The sequence below is a fragment of the Caretta caretta genome, chromosome 24 (assembly GCF_965140235.1).
Source record: "Caretta caretta isolate rCarCar2 chromosome 24, rCarCar1.hap1, whole genome shotgun sequence".
In the NCBI taxonomy this organism is placed as follows: Eukaryota; Metazoa; Chordata; order Testudines; family Cheloniidae; genus Caretta; species Caretta caretta.
The window spans coordinates 16,204,673-16,221,109 of NC_134229.1; the positions used below are offsets into that span (position 1 = coordinate 16,204,673).

At 51.6% G+C, this 16,437-nt stretch overlaps 1 protein-coding gene across 3 annotated transcripts; it reads left to right on the plus strand.

The window, feature by feature from the left end:
• Window positions 1-16,419, plus strand: LOC125625847 (glyceraldehyde-3-phosphate dehydrogenase 2). Of its 3 annotated transcripts, none has more exons than XM_048828386.2 (11): window positions 1-85; window positions 8,471-8,596; window positions 9,369-9,465; window positions 10,909-11,015; window positions 12,604-12,694; window positions 13,000-13,118; window positions 13,637-13,718; window positions 13,831-13,982; window positions 14,349-14,511; window positions 15,276-15,373; window positions 16,023-16,419. In XM_048828386.2, exons 2-11 carry the CDS (start codon window positions 8,568-8,570, stop codon window positions 16,093-16,095), a joined length of 1,011 nt encoding a protein of 336 aa, XP_048684343.1. In that variant the 5' UTR covers window positions 1-85; window positions 8,471-8,567; the 3' UTR covers window positions 16,096-16,419. The 3 variants fall into 3 exon arrangements, with proteins under 3 accessions (XP_048684343.1, XP_048684342.1, XP_048684344.1); XM_048828385.2 differs by having other exon boundaries at window positions 9-108; XM_048828387.2 differs by lacking the exon at window positions 1-85 and adding an exon at window positions 5,807-5,912.
• The last annotated feature ends 18 nt before the right edge of the window (window positions 16,420-16,437 follow it).

The window sequence follows — 16,437 nt, forward strand, 5'->3', positions numbered from 1 at the left end:
CAGGGGAGGGGCGGGGGGAGTATATAAACGGGCGTTTGCACCGCTGATGCTTTCGTTCGACGCCATCCAGACCCCAGACCATCTGGTACGTGGTGCAGGGCGCAGCAGGTGACGGGGCTGGCTGTGGGGGGCTGGGTATGTGGGGGAGGGGATGGATTTGGGGTGGGGGAGGGGATGGATTTGGGGTGGGTATGTGGGGCAGGGGATGGATTTGGGGTGGGGGGTTGGGAAGTAGGGTGCTCCAGGTGGGGAGAAGCTGTGGGGGACGCAGCAGGGGTTAGATCTGGGGTGAGGGTGGCTGGCTGTGGTGGGGAGGGGTTGGGTGCAAGGTGAGCTGGGGAAGTGGGGTGGGGTGGCTCTTGGTATTTGGCTGTGGTGATGGGCAGAGTGAGCTGGGGAAGTGGGGGGGGGTGGTGGCTGCATGGGGTGGGGAGCTGGGGTTAGATGGGGCGTGATGTGGAGAGGGGCCAGGAGGAGGTCTGAGGGGCAGCATGTGGAGGAGTGGGGTGGGGGGGGGGGGGGGTTAGTAGTGGCAGAACTAGAGGGGCTGTGGGGCAGGGACCCCAGCTGTGGAGAGCTGGGGGGGGTAGAGGATGCTGCAGATGGGGAGGAGGCTGGCAGGGGCATGGCTTAGGGCCCTATATATGTGCAGAGAGTTGTGAGGAGGGGGTGTCTTGTTGAGGGGTAGGATGGGAGTAGAATGAGCATCTAGGGTGGAGTGTAAATGGGAGGGGGCCCAGGGGTGTATCAGGGAACTGGGGTGGTGGGGAGGTTCCCTGTTTGGTAAAGGAGGGATGCAGCTCTGAGGTGGGAGTAATCAGGATGCCCTGCGGAGGGGAGTGCAGAGATCTGCTTGGGGAGCAGTTGGATGTGTTTGGGGCAGCTTGAGGGGGTGACATCTGCAGAGGGGGGTGGGGGGTGATGATGCAGACTGACCTGGTGGTGCCCTTGCACCATAGATTTCTCTAGAAACATGGAAATATCAGGGGAACTCCAATCAGACTCCGCATCACATCACCTCCCCCTCCCCCTCCCAGCAGGGCAGGGCTAGAGGAGGATTTACCTTCTAGTCACCGCCTGCAGCTATGCAAGAAATGAGCCCGTCCCCCTGTGGGGGATGGGCAGATGCATTGCTCTTCCTTTGGACCACCCATCACCGCCCCATGTGGGAGATCTATGGGGAGAATCTCCCTGCTGATCAGATCAAGTGGGTTCTTTGCTGTTTGCTTAAAATAGAATCTACTCAAAATAGACTAACCCCAGAGCCACAGCCGCATCTCCTGCTTGAGGCCTCGTCCCTCCACGCCTCTTACATGCCTGATTGGATCCCCCAAACCCAGCCCAGAACACCTCCAGGGAATGTTCCACAGCTAGTGGCCCTCTGTTCTCCTTCCTGTGCCCTGCCCCCTCTGATATGGGAAGCGTTTTATTGCTAGCATGCTTGTCCTTCCAGTCGCACCAGACAGCGGGTGCTGAAAATCGCCTGACCCTGGAGGGATTTAAACCCCTTCCTTCCTGACACTAGTACTTCCAGTGAGATTATATTGGTTCCCCTCCCTCCATGTGATCTAGCTGGGAGTAACAGTTGCAGAGGCAGGAGATGGCATGCTCCCCACAGCAAAATTGCACCTGCATTGGAGGACAGACTGCAATATTATTGCCCAGCCTCTGCTGTATTGCACCACTACCAATGTCATATGCCCCTCCCCTCTGCAGACGAGGCAGTCTCTCCCTATTAATATATGGCAGCTAGCTTAAAATCAGCCACTGGTAGCAGGACAAGAAGCGTCTGTCTGTAATCCTGCTCAAGACTGATGGTTAAATTGCTGCTCTGTTGAAATCTAGTGTAGACAGTGGGGAGATAGTTGTGTGCTCTATCCACTAGGTCCTGGTACTTTGGGCAAGTCACTTCCCCTCTCTTAGCCCCCATTTCACAGATGGGGAAACAGTTAATTTCTGTAAAGTGCTTTGAGATATACAATTGTATTACTTAGCACTTTTAATCAGTACATCAGGCCCCAGAGACCCAAGTACATTTATAGCTCCTCGCCAGGGAGGCACTCTTGCCTCTGTCAGCATCTGCAGCCAGCAAGCTGTGTTCTCTCCTGCCCCCCCTTTCAGAAGAAAAAGGGGGTGTGCATATAGAGCATATTTGTGACCCTTGGCCATGGTGCTGAGTGAGTATCTAAACTGAGCAGACTTCCTGTCTTTGATTGCTGGAAGGCTGCCAGAGGTGAAACTGGATCTGTCCTCTGGCGTGGGAAAGCAGACATCAGTTCTTGCGCTTGAGGAAACCTAGAGATCAGAACAAGTACCAAGGAGAGTGCCACTTGTCTTATAGAGGCAACACGGTCTAGTGGGAAAAGCAGAGGGAGTTGGGTGGCTTGTGTTCTATTCTGCTACCGACTCTTCCAAGGTCATTTAATCTCCCTAGCTCTCCACATTCATAAAATGATGCTTGTAAAGCCCCTGAGGTCTGACGCCGGGTATCTGTGCCTGAGCGAAGACGGCAGCATCTGTGGCGTTCTCGTCTGGTTTTGGTGTTCCGCGTCCTAACCTCTCAATGTCACTGCGGTAGAACGCCTGCAGTGGGGTGGAAATAGCCACGTCCCGCCCCCCCACCCCTCTGCAGCCAGTACAGACTGGCCAGCTTATCTTGAATCAATCTCCGGGGGGAGTTGGAGACTGTCAAGTACTGAAGCAACAGGTTTCAGAGTAACAGCCGTGTTAGTCTGTATTCGCAAAAAGAAAAGGAGTACTTGTGGCACCTTAGAGACTAACCAATTTGAGCATGAGCTTTCGTGAGCTACAGCTCACTTCATCGGATGACTTCAACAGGATGACTCAGTCGTATGCCATTAGTTCTGTTGGAGCCTTAGCTGGGCTGGTGCAGATGTATGCCTTTAAGATCCCTTGTATTCCTCTGTGCGTAGGTCCTAAAGCATCATTATGTATTTGGCATTCAATTGGGGGCAACTGGGAAAGGGGCCATGGTGATGGACACCTAGCACAAGGGGGTCCTGCTCCATGAGAAGGAGTCCTAGTTGCTATGGTAAGACAAATGTCTGATAGATGATCAGAGTGCAAGGATACAGAAGGGGTTCTCATGAGTCATGCCAAAACACAGACCCCGCCCCCCCCTTTATATGGCAAGCGTAGCTTTGCAGTGATGCTGTAGGAATGAGCGATCCAGTCCTCTTGCCTCTAGAACAGCACGTCCTCTGCACCTTCCCTTCCTCGGACAGCACAGGTGTTGGGTTCAAAGCTGCAGCCCTATTATTAGGTGGTCCTTCCTGCTGCACTTTGCCTGTGTCTACACTAGCGAACTTACAGCGGCACAACTGTGCCAATGCAGCTGCGCCCCTGTAAGATCGCTTGTGTAGCTGCTTTATGCTGACAGGAGAGAGCTCTCCTGTTGACCTAATAAAATTGCTTAAATGAGAAGCTCTCCCACCACCCTAGCACTGTGCACCCAAGTTTCACTGGCATAAGCACTCATGTTGCTCAGAGGGGTGGTTTTTTCACACCCCTGAGCCACATACATTTTGCCAAATAAGTGATAGTGTAGACATGGTCTTAGATTTCAGGGTTGGTAGCTGTGGAGTGAAAGAAAGCTGGCCATGGTCCCTCTGCTGGGAGTGGAAGTGATGAGTCCACCGCAATGCAAGTGAGTGTTAGGAGCTGATCCTCACGCGGTGCTGTGCAACAGAATCCATCTTGCAGAGCTGGCCATCTTGAAGCGAAATGCCATCTGCTGCCTCTAGCAGCTGCTGCCTCGATATTTTTTTTTGCACAGCCTCCTGGATTCTGATGGGGGTTGCGGGGACCAATTCTACGATAAATCCCACCCCAGCTTTGCAGTCAGAGGTCTGCAGTTCTGAGTGCACCCTCACAGGTGGCTTCATTCTTTGGTAGTGGCTGGATAGTCATGCCCCATCAGGACTCAGGCCAAACCCTCTGCCTGCCTGCCTACACTGACCTGCTGCATCTGTGTTTATCTGTCCGCCTTGTTTGGTTTAAAAAAATTGTCTGTCAGCAGGCTTGCCTGTAATATTTCTGGGTGCTTATCTTTGCCCTGCAGGCCCCAGTCCCTACTGTGATTTTTTTTCTTTTGGGGGGGGGGAGGGAGCGGTTGGCAGCATGTAAGACCTAGATGGTGCCTGTAGTGGTTTGGGTAGTTGCTGAGGGTCAGGGCGTCTGGACTGTATTCAGTCAGTGCTAGTGATTTGTGCCTTAGTTTCTTGGTATGTGACTTAATTGATATCTGGGGGGAGTCTGAGACTGTCTAGCGCTGAAGTGACTGGATGACTCAGTCATATGTTAGCTCTGTTAAAACCTGGAGCCCAGTTAAAATGGAGAATTCACCCACTCTTGTACAGGTAGGGAAACTGAGGCACAGACATGGCATGACCTTGTCCAAGGTCACACCTGTGAGCTAGTGGCAACTGGTACCAGAACCTGGGAACCCTGACTTCCAATCCCGTAGACGAACCCTTGTCACACTGCTTCCGTATCTGAGGGAGGCTGGATAAAAGTGGATAAGAGGCTGTTGAACCAAGGGTTGGGGATGTGAGCTACTCAAATTGCTTGCCAAAAGCACTGGTCCGTGAAATGAAGTGGCCTGTGATGTACGAATCTCTTGCTCTCCTGTTTTTCTTGAGGGACAGACTCCAGAGGGATTTCTTGGCTCTCAAAAGGCAAAGGCTCAGGCTCAGTGTAAACACAAAGCAGAGTGCTTTCTTCTACCCCAGTGGGGCCTCATGCCAGATTCACCTTTGCCATTTGACCTCGTAACTGATCTCGTGGAGAGGGGCCTCTGGGAGTCTTCTGGGTAATGCTATATTCTGCTGATTCAGATGCAAGATGATGGATGGCAGCATCATACCAGGATTTATAGCTGATGGAAGCAGAGGGCTATGTAAATGGGCCTAGCAAAGTACTTATACACACACCAAGCCCTTGACAGCATTGTGTATTTCCAGTACTTGAATAGGCCTCATTCTGATACACCTGCCTAATGACCTGGCTGGGTTTTAGCTTTGACTTACATTGCTCTGGGTCATAAGTGCAAGCCCCTAGCACAACTGGCATGGCTGCATCTGAGTCTGCAGGGGGTGCAGGGTAATGTCCCATGCATCTCTATGGGGCTTTAACTCTGAAATCTCCTGCTCTGGGAAGATCCTAGCTGGCTCGTCCAGTCAGAGGGCTGGGAGGGGGTGGGGGACTCATTGCTGCTACCCCATTATGGCTGGATTGAGTTGGGGGGGTGCAGAAAGGGCCCCCCACAGAATTCTCTGCTCAGTTAAAGGGGGTGAGACCTCCCTCAAGGATGTCCCCAACCTGTCTGAAGACAGAACAGTGGGAAGGACTTGAGCCCTGAATTGTCTTAGAGTTGAAATTGACTTGATTAGGATCAATTGCAGTCACATTGGCATTCTAGGTCTAGGCCTGCACTCAGTGCACAAGCCCTTCCCCTACCTAGCCTCTGCCTGCAATGGTCTGCTGGGCTGAAATATGGAATTTAAGGCCCATAGCCCATCTCGCCACGCTCCATCTGAATGTGCTTCATGCACATAAGCACATGAGTAGCCGTTGCAGGAAAGGGGGCCCAAGTGCTCTGCAGGATCAGGGCTGGTGTCCCCATGATGGGACTAAACCAACGTCAAAGGAACTGAAAGTAAGAATGACTTCACTGTCTGGGTCCTTTTTCTAAAAGACCTGCACTAACTGTTATAGCAACATAGATCTCAGTATAGTCAGTGATGGTTAAAGATCAGTTTTAAAGTGTCTTGAACTCGCTGTTTTCAGTATCTCCAGTCAGTAGCTAGGGCAGCCAGCAAAATGCTGCAGCGTTGTAACTCTCCGTTGAGCCAGGAGTCAATTGGATCATCTGTTAGTGTCAAAGTTTTCAGGTAAGCTTTGATTTAAGTGCATCTTAGTGGGAACCTAAACACACATGGGCCTTAGTCTGGCCTCCTGAGACTGTATGTTTCTGGGGACTTGCTCTTCTTTATAGCTGCGTGTAGTGATAAGCAAATAACTGCAGCTTCCCTTTTAAACTCTGATTTGATCAGCCTTGGTAAGAGCAGATCTTGACAAATAGTAAATCCACAAAGTTCAGATAGTGAACTTCAAAACGCAGAGCAGATCTGCACTTTAATCTCTCACAAATGACTTGATCCCAGGAGGTCAAATCCCAGGGTAAATTTGCAGCACGATTTGGTAGATGATATTCTCTGTATTTTGTTAGCATCTAAGCCATTGAAGCACGGGCCTCAAAGTCTCTGTCCCAATCTGGGTATGTCTACACAGCACTCAGAGCATTGATAGGGCCCTACTAAATTCATGGTCCGTTTTGGTCAATTTGATAGTCATAGCATTTAAAAAATCATCAATTTAATGATTTCAGCTATTTAAATCTGAAATTTCAGTGTTGTAATTGTAGGGATCCTGACCCCAAAAAAGAGTTGGGGGGGCTTTGTCACAAGGTTATTGTAGGGCAGGTTGCAGTACTGCTACCCTTACTTCTGCGCTGCTGTCTGCAGAGCTGGGCCCTCAGTCAGCAGCCACCGCTCTCCAGCTGCCCAGCTCTGAAGGCAGTGCAAAAGTAAGGGTGGCAATACTGTGAATCCCCCCTAACATAACCTTTGCAACCCCACCTGCAACTCCCTTTTGGGTCAGGACCCCCAATTCTAGATACGCCAGTCTTCCCTGTGAAATCCCTATCGTATAGGGTAAAAGCACACAAGACCAGATTTCACGGGGGAGGACCAGATTTCATGGTCCCTGACGCATTTTTCATGTCTGTGAAACCTCCGCGTGAGCTGGGATCCGGGGTATAGACTCGAGTGGCTAGTCTGTGCTGCGTCAGCTTTGCAGCTGCTGTGCATCAGGCTAGCTAGATCAGGTAGGCCTGCGCATGGTGCAGTCACACCTGATGGCAACATAGCCACACGCAAAGTAAAGCAAGCTTCTCCTGCTGTCCAATGCAAAGGACTCCTCCGCTGGGGCTTCGTTACAAATTCTGGTGCACTAGCCAGCATAGAATCCAGCTCGCGCTTCCCTAGCTGGACCTACAGGCTGAGTAGTGTAACTTTACCTTAGTGGGGAGGGCTGATAGCTGTGACTGACGGACACAAAGGAGGCAGCACCTTGACTACAGTGTCACTTTATTTATAGTCCAGTGCCTCATTGTGGATGCATCAACAGTGGGGGAAAACTGACAGGGAGCTGTTCTGCAGAAGCTATTCTGGATTATCTCCCTGTGAAGGTACTCTGGAATGTGTACCTCCAAGGAGTCATTCTGGAATAGTTCCCGGGCTTTAAATTCACACCCTACTTTATTCTGCAACCACTTCCCCTGTCTGGACAAGCCTCGAGATTCCTGCTCAATACGCAGTAACCCCTGGGGAGCAAGGGGTGTTAAGGTATAAGGAATGGGATAGAGCATATAGAATTTTGTTGCAACGAAGGTCTTCAGGGCGTGCAGTTTGCTGCTCTGTGTCATGTGTCACACAATGGGGCCCTGGTTTTGGATCTGCCCAAGGCACTACTGTAATAAACACTGGTTTCAGAGTAACAGCCGTGTTAGTCTGTATTCGCAAAAAGAAAAGGAGTACTTGTGGCACCTTAGAGACTAACCAATTTTATTTGAGCATGAGCTTTCGTGAGCTACAGCATGCATCCGATGAAGTGAGCTGTAGCTCACGAAAGCTCATGCTCAAATAAATTGGTTAGTCTCTAAGGTGCCACAAGTACTCCTTTTTCTTTTTGTAATAAACGCTGTTTGTATAGCAGCATTGTTAGTTAGGTGCCCTTGACTGGATCCCTCGGATCTCAAAGGTTAGAACAGAAACAGCAGGACCACAAGATGGACAATGCAAATGAAAGGATCAGAACTGTCCCTTTTGAGGGGTGCCCAATAACAAACTGGAATGGGTGCTGCCATTCACCTTCTCCCCTATGCAAACAAGCGTGGCATTGAGTGACAGGCTGCACACTTAGAACTGATCAAATGGTTTTGTTCCAAGTTTCTGGCCTGTGGAACTCAGTCCCACAAGAGGTCACTTCGGCCAAGAGCTTACAGGGATTCAGAAAAGGCATAGAATAGCCAGAGTTGAGAGGGTTTCTTAAAATAGGATTTTGGAAGGGATGTAAACCCTCGGCTTCAGGGCATAAGCCTCAATCTCTAAAGGAGGTCAGGAAGAAACCTCCTACCATGGGCAGGCTATTCCATCACTGCCCTTGAAGGAGCCTTTCTTGTACCTTCCTGTAACAAAATTAGGCCAGGCCATGGTGGGAGTTGGGACACTGGTCTGGATGGACCCTCTGGACTGATGTAGTTGGGCAAATCCCACGTTCCCAGTAGCTCTAAAGGAGCTGTGGCTTTCCCTTGCAAAAAAGCCTGTTTGCTGTTATCTTGATACTGGCATCTGCCCCAGCCTCTGCTCTGATTCCTTTTTCCTTCCAGACTTGAGGTCTCCCAGCCCCGAAAACCGTCCATTCCGGAGAAAAAACCGGAGAAAGTCGAGGAACCGGCTCCAGTAGAGAAACCAGTAGAACGAGTCATGTCTGAGCTCACTGTTGGGATTAATGGGTAAGGCCCCAGACTCCCCCTTATGCTGCCCCCAGGGCTGGAGTTGTAGCCCGCTGCTACCATGGGGCTGCCCAGTGCAGTGGGAGTGAAAAGTTCTGCTGCGTGTAGTAAGAAGTGGGGGCCGTAACTGGCAGCAACGGTAAAACCAACCGTGCGGCGCTTCCACTTGTTTTGCAAGTCACTCAGTGACTCCCTGCAGCTCTGGTGGCTGGGGACGCACCCTGCCGTTGAAATAGAGTCTGGATCTTTGCCCCTTTGGCCTCACCAGAACCACACTTACTGGCAGCTGTCTTCATTTCAAGGAAGAGCCCAGCTCATTGATAGCAGTAGTGGTGTTGAATGACTGAGCCTGAAAATGCAGTTCTTGCTTTCTTAGTCTCAGGTGACTACAAGGGTCACCAGGTTGTCATCTTGAAGCATTTAACTCCTCTACAGCTGCCGGATTGATGTCGGGGGTGTGCATGGAGGAACTTGTTCCAAGGTGGTTAGGATGGCTGGCTTGTGCTCCTACTAGATCAGAGCTAGGGGGCACCACTAGAGTGCAAAGCGAAGGGGGTAGCTTAATGTCCTAGTGATTGGACAGTCATGGGGAAGCCCTGCTGACTGAGCTCCCATTGGCTGCGCTGCAAGTGTGTGTGTGGGGGGGTGCTCTTGGAGGCTAAGGAAGCTCAAAAGCCAGCATGGAAGGGATGTCCCTTCATGACTAGCTCCCTAGATGGGACTATGGCTACAGTAGGAGGAACCTATCTAACTACTAACATTCCTGTTCCAGATTTGGCCGTATCGGGCGTCTGGTCCTCCGAGCCTGCCTGGAGAAGGGACTCAAAGTGGTGGCCATCAATGACCCCTTCATTGACCTCAACTACATGGTAACCCTCAATCCAATGGCCAAACTAACCTGCCTACGACACTCTTCTGCATGTCTCGGAAGCTCAGGCTCCCATAGTTAGTTCTCAGTCTCCCTGGATATCTCCCACCTCACAACCCTATGTAGACAGTGATTGTGGCATGGGTGAGCTTGGCCAGCTGGCAGATCAACATGTGACAGGAACTGAGGACTGAGGGGGCCTTGTTCAGCCTATGACTGGCTTTCCTGGGGTGCAACCTGGAACTGGGATACCACTGAGCCCTCTGACATACAAATCTGGGTCCCCTCTCACTGAGGCTGTGACAAGCTGCAGATCTTTCCCAGTCCTGCACTCACACAAACATCTACACAGGTAGGGACAAACCTAGCTGCAGTTACATGAATGCTTCTCTCAGCCACTCATAAACGAACAGTAGAGGCTCCAACCAACTTCCCCCCCCCAGTGTCACAGCCTAGGACCCCCAGAGCTGTACTGTCTTGCCCTAATCAAAAGCCTGACCAGTGTAAGTTTATTACCCAGTCTGCCCCTTCTGTCCTGCTTGGGACTCCCTTCCCCAGTTCAGTCTTTGTTCCTCTGGGGTTTTCAGGTGTTGTCACTTCCCCCTCTTATAGCTTCTTTCCAGTTTGCTAGAAAGATCTTTGCTCATGATGTGGGGGTCAACCCCTTCCCCCTCAAGCATCCTCATTGCCTACCTGCTCCCTATTGTACCTGAAAGACTAGTTGTGGGTGTTTCCAACTTCATAACAGAGCAAAACTTCATAGCTCTCCATACAATGACAGCACATACAATCCAACAGGGTATTAATGTTCAACAGATCAAGCCTTTTAAACTGATGCCTCAAGGCAGACTTTGTACGAAACATGCCATAATGATATCACTGTAGTGACTATGGGGTGCAGTGTCTCTCAGCCATGGCCAACTTTCCTCTGAGCTGCCTCACCTGGGACTTGATCCTTGTGTTCCAGTCCAAGCCAGCCCCTGTGGTTTAGAAGCTGGGTGGGAGACATGGGTTTTTCCCTTGGCCTTGCACATTCAGCAACTGCTGGCTGCTAAGGAGCCATTGCATCTCTGACACCCAGCTTTGTCTAGGACCCATCCCACGGTCACTGTTGGGTTTGATTGCTCAATGCTAGGACTCTAAGGGCACCATACCCTTTAGCTTTCAGGGAGCTTGGCCCTTCTGCCCTCTGTGCTGATGCATGATCAGTCAGTGTCCTCTAGATCTACTTGGAGGATAGTCTTAATGCTCGCTGCCCACCGAGTGAGAGGTTTGCTGCTGATCAGCCCCCATCTTGAAGAGAACTGGTCACCAGCTTCACCTTCTGCAGTTGATGGAAGCAGAGTTGATCCGCTGGGGAGATTCCCCTGCTGAATGACAGGAGCTACCTAGGGTAACTCCACGAAGGCTTGGGTTACTAGGCTGATGCACTCTCCTCTTTCAGGTGTACATGTTCAAGTATGACTCCACTCACGGGCGCTACAGCGGCGAGGTGAAGGCTGAAGATGGCAAGCTGGTGGTGGACGGCAGTGAGATCTCTGTGTTCCAGTGGTGAGTACGGGGAGCTGAATGGACCTATCCTCCATGACCATCAATGGCTGTTAGCCAGCATGGGCGGGGATGGTGTCCCTAGCCTCTGACTGCCAGAACCTGGGAATGGGTGATGGGATGGATCATTTGATTACCTGGTCTCTTCATTCCCTCTGGGGCTCCTGGCATTGGCCACCATCAGAAGACAGGATACTGGGCTAGATGGACCTTTGGTCTGACCCAGTATGGCCATTCTTATGTAGCACAGGGTGTGGGCTGGCACCTCATCACTGGCATAGTGCTTGGGATCTTGCCAGCTAAGCGGGACAAATCTCCTCAATAGTAGGAGGGGAGACCTCTGAGCCCAGTGCATGGTGCTGCAGGAAGTGATGGTCCTTCAACAGTGGATCAGTGCTAATAGTTGCCAAATTGCTGGAGGGCTGTCTTTTGTTGGCTAGCTGGGGAAACTGAGGCACTGAGCATTTGAGTCCTGACAGCCTTTCTGCACCATGGTGGCATCACTCCAGCGTTCTGATTGTTAGGCTAAAACTCCTTCCTGCAGTTTCAGCTGGCTGTAGTAAACTTCCTGTACATAGCTTCCTGTCCTAGACTCTAGCATTGGCATTAAATCAGCTGCCATGTGCCACTTCAGAGGTGGTAGCATTGCAGTGTACAGAGAGCAACTCCTGTACACTGCATCCTTCAGCACTGTCTAGAGAAATAACTACTTTCCTGTATAGCATGTCCAACTACTTGAGACTCCTACCAGTCTAGCAGAGCCTAGATGTGGCTTCCTAGTCTACCTCCTGCGTCAACAGACCTGCTTGCTTCACTTAAGACACGAATCTGTAGTGTCAAGGAGACATCTCCCCTGACTCTGAAGCCCGTCCCGTTGAGCTGAGCGCATGGCTTGCTGGAAATGTCATTCTGGCTTCAGGCCAAATCAGAAGTGATTGGTCTCAGTACAGGGCGAAATTCTCTGGCCTGTTACACAGGTCAGACTAGATTAGAAGTCCCGTCTGAGAATCCGCTCAACTTAATTGTTGAGAGCCTAGCATCTAGAGTAAGATCCAGGGGTCTGGACCTCTGAAGGATCTTGCTAGTGTGAATGAATGGATGGTGAGTGGATGTGACAGAGCTATGCAGTGATCTCTAGGTACTTGTGTGCAGCCTATCATTGTGGTGTCTGCCTCCAACTACTAATGGACTCTTCTTCTCAGCCACCTGTGAGCAAGGGGAAATAGTAGATTTACAGGTTGGGGGAAACTGAGTCACATATCTGGTTCCTGGCCCCACAGGGAGTCTGGTGGAGCTGGCAGTTCTCAAGAGTCTCTGTCTAGTGCCTTGAAACCAGAAGACCAGCCTTCTTCCAGATCACTGCGTTTCCACTCGGCTGTATCTCTAGGTCACCCTAGAAATGAGATAGTCAAAGGAAGAGTTGGGTGCCAAGGGGCTGGTGTATCAGGGTCCTCAGAGGCTGGGGGTCCCACACCACTCCCTCAAGCTGTATAGAATGGGGACAGAGTCCTCATCTGTGCTCAAACGTGCATTGACCTCCTGGAAGTAGCCGGCCCTTGGGGCAGTAACCCTGGTCTGCTGTCTGTTACAGCATGAAGCCCAGTGAGATTCCCTGGGGTGACGCAGGAGCGCTCTACGTTGTCGAGTCCACCGGAGTCTTCCTCAGCGTTGACAAAGCTTCGGTGAGTGTCTGAGCTGCCTAGCTTGGTACAGGAGCTGCAGGGCCCATGTCTGGCTGGCACGTGAGGCTCAGACACCTGCTTCTCCTCCTTCATTGGGAGTTGGGTGAGAACCTGTGGCTAACAAGCTGAGCCACTACAGGGCTAGGACAGCCTGGCTTTGTCTGGGATGCCATTCTCCTGGGCAGCCTTCGTCCAAGACCTTAGTATGATGGAGTCTAGGTCTGCTAGTGCCTAACTCCTCCAGATGATGTTGGCCTGGCCTCCTCCATAGCAGGATCCTCCATGATTAGCCTCCTCTTCCACAGGCCCACATACAAGGTGGAGCCAAGCGAGTGGTGGTGAGTGCCCCCTCCCCTGATGCTCCCATGTTCGTCATGGGTGTCAACGAGGACAAGTATGACCCATCCAGCATGACAATAGTCAGGTAAGACCTGCCTCCCCACATTGTGCTGGGAGGTGGGGGCGGGGAGTTGGACAGTAGGATGGGATGACTTTCTGAGTTGCTCCCCAGACTGGCTTGGGGTGATTTCCTGAGTCTGGCTGCCTTGTACGTAGCCAAGGAGAGATGAGGGCATGGATCTGCCATTCGGGGGTCAGAGGGATGTTTGAGAGAGCCTCCATTTTGTGGACATGTGCCTGAGGAAAGGGCCCAAGACAAGAATTTAGCCACTTGTGCCATACAATTGGGAAGCGAGAGGCCTATAGACAGCTTGGGCTGGAAGACTGTCCCCTCAAGAGGAGGGCAGGTGGATTTCTACTTTGACATGTGAGCAAAGACTATCCTAATAGCGTGGTTTCTATTGTCTCCCCCTTGGTCTCCCCTACACCAGGGAGAAATGGAGGTGGTGGTGGGAATGGGAACTCAACTAGGCAGGCTACTGGAAACCCAGTAGCAGGTGTCTGTTCTAGACATCATTCTGTCTCCCTTCCCTCCCCATGTAGCAATGCCTCCTGCACCACCAACTGCCTGGCGCCTCTGGCCAAGGTGATCCATGACAACTTCGGCATTGTGGAAGGACTCATGGTAAGTCTCCTGTGTGCTGTCAACCCCCAGCAGCTTGCCTGTGTGCGGGAACCGGTAACTGTCTCTCTAGCTTCTACCAGCTCATAACCATAATTCTCCTCTCAACCTTCAGACCACAGTGCATGCCTACACTGCCACACAGAAAACTGTGGACGGGCCCTCTGCCAAAGCCTGGCGCGATGGAAGAGGCGCCCACCAGAACATCATCCCAGCATCCACTGGTGCTGCCAAAGCAGTTGGCAAGGTCATCCCAGAGCTGAATGGGTATGGGCTATCTCTCTAAGCGGGCATCAGGAGAGGTCTCCAGTCTAGGTGTTCCTGTAGCAATCCCAGGTGGCTGGGTGATGTCCCACAGGCCAGATAGCGGCTAGGAGAGAAACTCTGGCTCCTAGAGGTGGCCATGGGGATGGGCAAACCACATCTGTGTGGAAGCTTGCACCATTCATGGTGGCTGACTAGCAGTGTTCACTAAGCAAAACCTGAAACACCACATCTCCGTTGGGAGAGTCTGGGGGTCTCCCTTCAGGGGTCCGATGCCAGAACCACAGACTGGTCTTCTAGATCCATTGATGTCTTGCTTACAGGCAGTCCTAATTGGTTCTCTCATTGGCTGAACTTCCCTCCTCACAGGAGGCTCACTGGCATGGCGTTTCGTGTGCCTGTCTCTGATGTCTCTGTTGTGGACCTAACCTGCCGCCTTGCCAAGCCGGCAACCTATGCTGAAATCAAAGAGGCCATGAAGAAGGCTTCTGAGGGCCCCATGGCTGGGATCCTGGGATACACAGAAGATGAGGTGAGCAGGGAATGTATCCACAGAGCTGTATAGGGCCTGCTCACGGGGAAGAACGCTGGTACACATTGGCCTGGCATGTTGCTACTGATTTCTTCCAGGCCTTCTGGGGACTCTCCATTCAGTGCTTTAGCTGGTCACATGATGGGATCAAGAAGGAATTTTTGGATGTAATCTGGACCTTCTCACTTTCCTCTGAAACATCAGCTGGGACCCCAGGCTGGTGGGCCAGAGAATCCCTTTTGAATGCCTGGCTGGTGTCTTCACATGCTCAGGGATCAGACTGATGGCCATGTTTGGGGTCAGGAAGGAATCTTCCCTTCCCCCTCAAGCCCATCAAATTGGCAGGGACTTACATTTTTCACCTTCCTCCCCGGCATGGGGCATGGATCAACTGGACAGGTCTCGCCAACCCAGTTCCCTGCCATGGATGGGACCTCCTGCATTGGTGACATCTCAGTCCCTCCTGTTCTCTGCTGGTGGCATGTAACAATGGAGTCTCCTGAAAACTGAAATGCTGTAATCTGTTTGAAGTCCTTGGGGATAACGGTGACATTCTGTGGCCTGTGCTATATAAGTGGTCAGACTGACCTAATAGTCTATTCGGGTATTCAGCCCTATTAAATCTTGATGTGCAGCCTATGGTGCAATCAAAGCTGCTTCTGGGGACCTCTGGCCAAGGGAGGCAGGTCTCCTACTGAACTGGCCCCTACACATTCCTCCCCCTCCTGCATCTCTCTCAAGCCAAATGCCCCCCTCACTTGCAGGTGGTCTCTTCTGACTTCATCGGCGACAGCCATTCCTCCATCTTTGACGCTGGAGCTGGGATCTCCCTCAATGATAACTTTGTGAAGCTCATCTCTTGGTAAGGCCCAGCAGAGGGATGCTGCACTTAGTCCTAAGCAAAGGGATAGGTCTGAAAACCAGCCTCTCCTAGAAGGCTGGGGTGGAGGGGTCCAGCATGCTTTGGAGTCTAGTGACCACTCTCCAGAGTGGATCAAGAACCAACAGGTTCCATCAATTGCATCTCGCTTGCCTGGCATGAGGTGTCTGGGTTCCCCTAGCCATAGAGTATGTTTGGAGCGCCTTGGCCTAGTCCCATGCACAAATGGCCCCCGTAACCCAGCTGAAGACTTCTGGGTGAACGACTGGCTAAATCTGAGGGTCCCAGTCCAGATCTAGTGAGGTCACTGTCCCTGGAGCTAAGCTCCAGGTGGAGAACAGGGGATATGCCAGAGATCCCACAGGAAGACTGAGGAACAAACCCAGATCTCCTGAGTTCCAGTCAGTGCCTTAAGCACAAGGTCCTCTACTACCTCTGCCTTCTTCCAACCATCCTCAATTGGTCCAGAGGCCTATTGGCATGTGGCTGATCCAATAGGGATGGGAAACCAGGAGCCCCCTAGAAGTCATGTGGAAACATCCAGTTGAGAGGGTCTCCTTTGTGGTCAGGGTTGTCCACTTGGTGTGGGAGGTGGCTGAGAGCTGAACTTGTTCCTCTTCTCTTCCCATAGGTATGACAATGAATATGGCTACAGTAACCGCGTTGCCGACCTCTTGAGTCACATGTACACCAAGGAGAACTGAGCGCCTGTCCCACTTACATTCCAGGCCATCTGAAGAATCTGCTTCACCCCCTCTAGACATATTTGGCCACGAGATCATCCTATCTTAATGCTTCAACCACACAGCCCCAAATGCTGCGCCTCGTCCATCCCCGTAAACCTCTGTACGTGTCCATGTGCGTGTGAATCCTGCTCTCACAGCAGCCTGCGTGCGCCTAACCAGAAAACTGCACCAACGCCTCCCCCGGGGGAAGGAGTCTAGCCCTGGGTTAGTAGTGGTCTGTGGCAGTAGTGTCATTGAGATTTCATAAGTGTTGGAAATAAAAGCCACTTAAAGTTGCAGAAACATGGGTGAGATTGTTCA

Bases quoted from the DNA above. Each gene is read 5' to 3' on its own strand.
- LOC125625847 (XM_048828387.2), top strand. From the start codon at position 5,842: ATGCTGCAGCGTTGTAACTCTCCGTTGAGCCAGGAGTCAATTGGATCA. The intron at 8,597-9,368 runs GTAAGGCCCCAG...TTCCTGTTCCAG, and splicing joins CTCACTGTTGGGATTAATGG to ATTTGGCCGTATCGGGCGTC. The intron at 13,719-13,830 runs GTAAGTCTCCTG...CTCAACCTTCAG, and splicing joins GCATTGTGGAAGGACTCATG to ACCACAGTGCATGCCTACAC.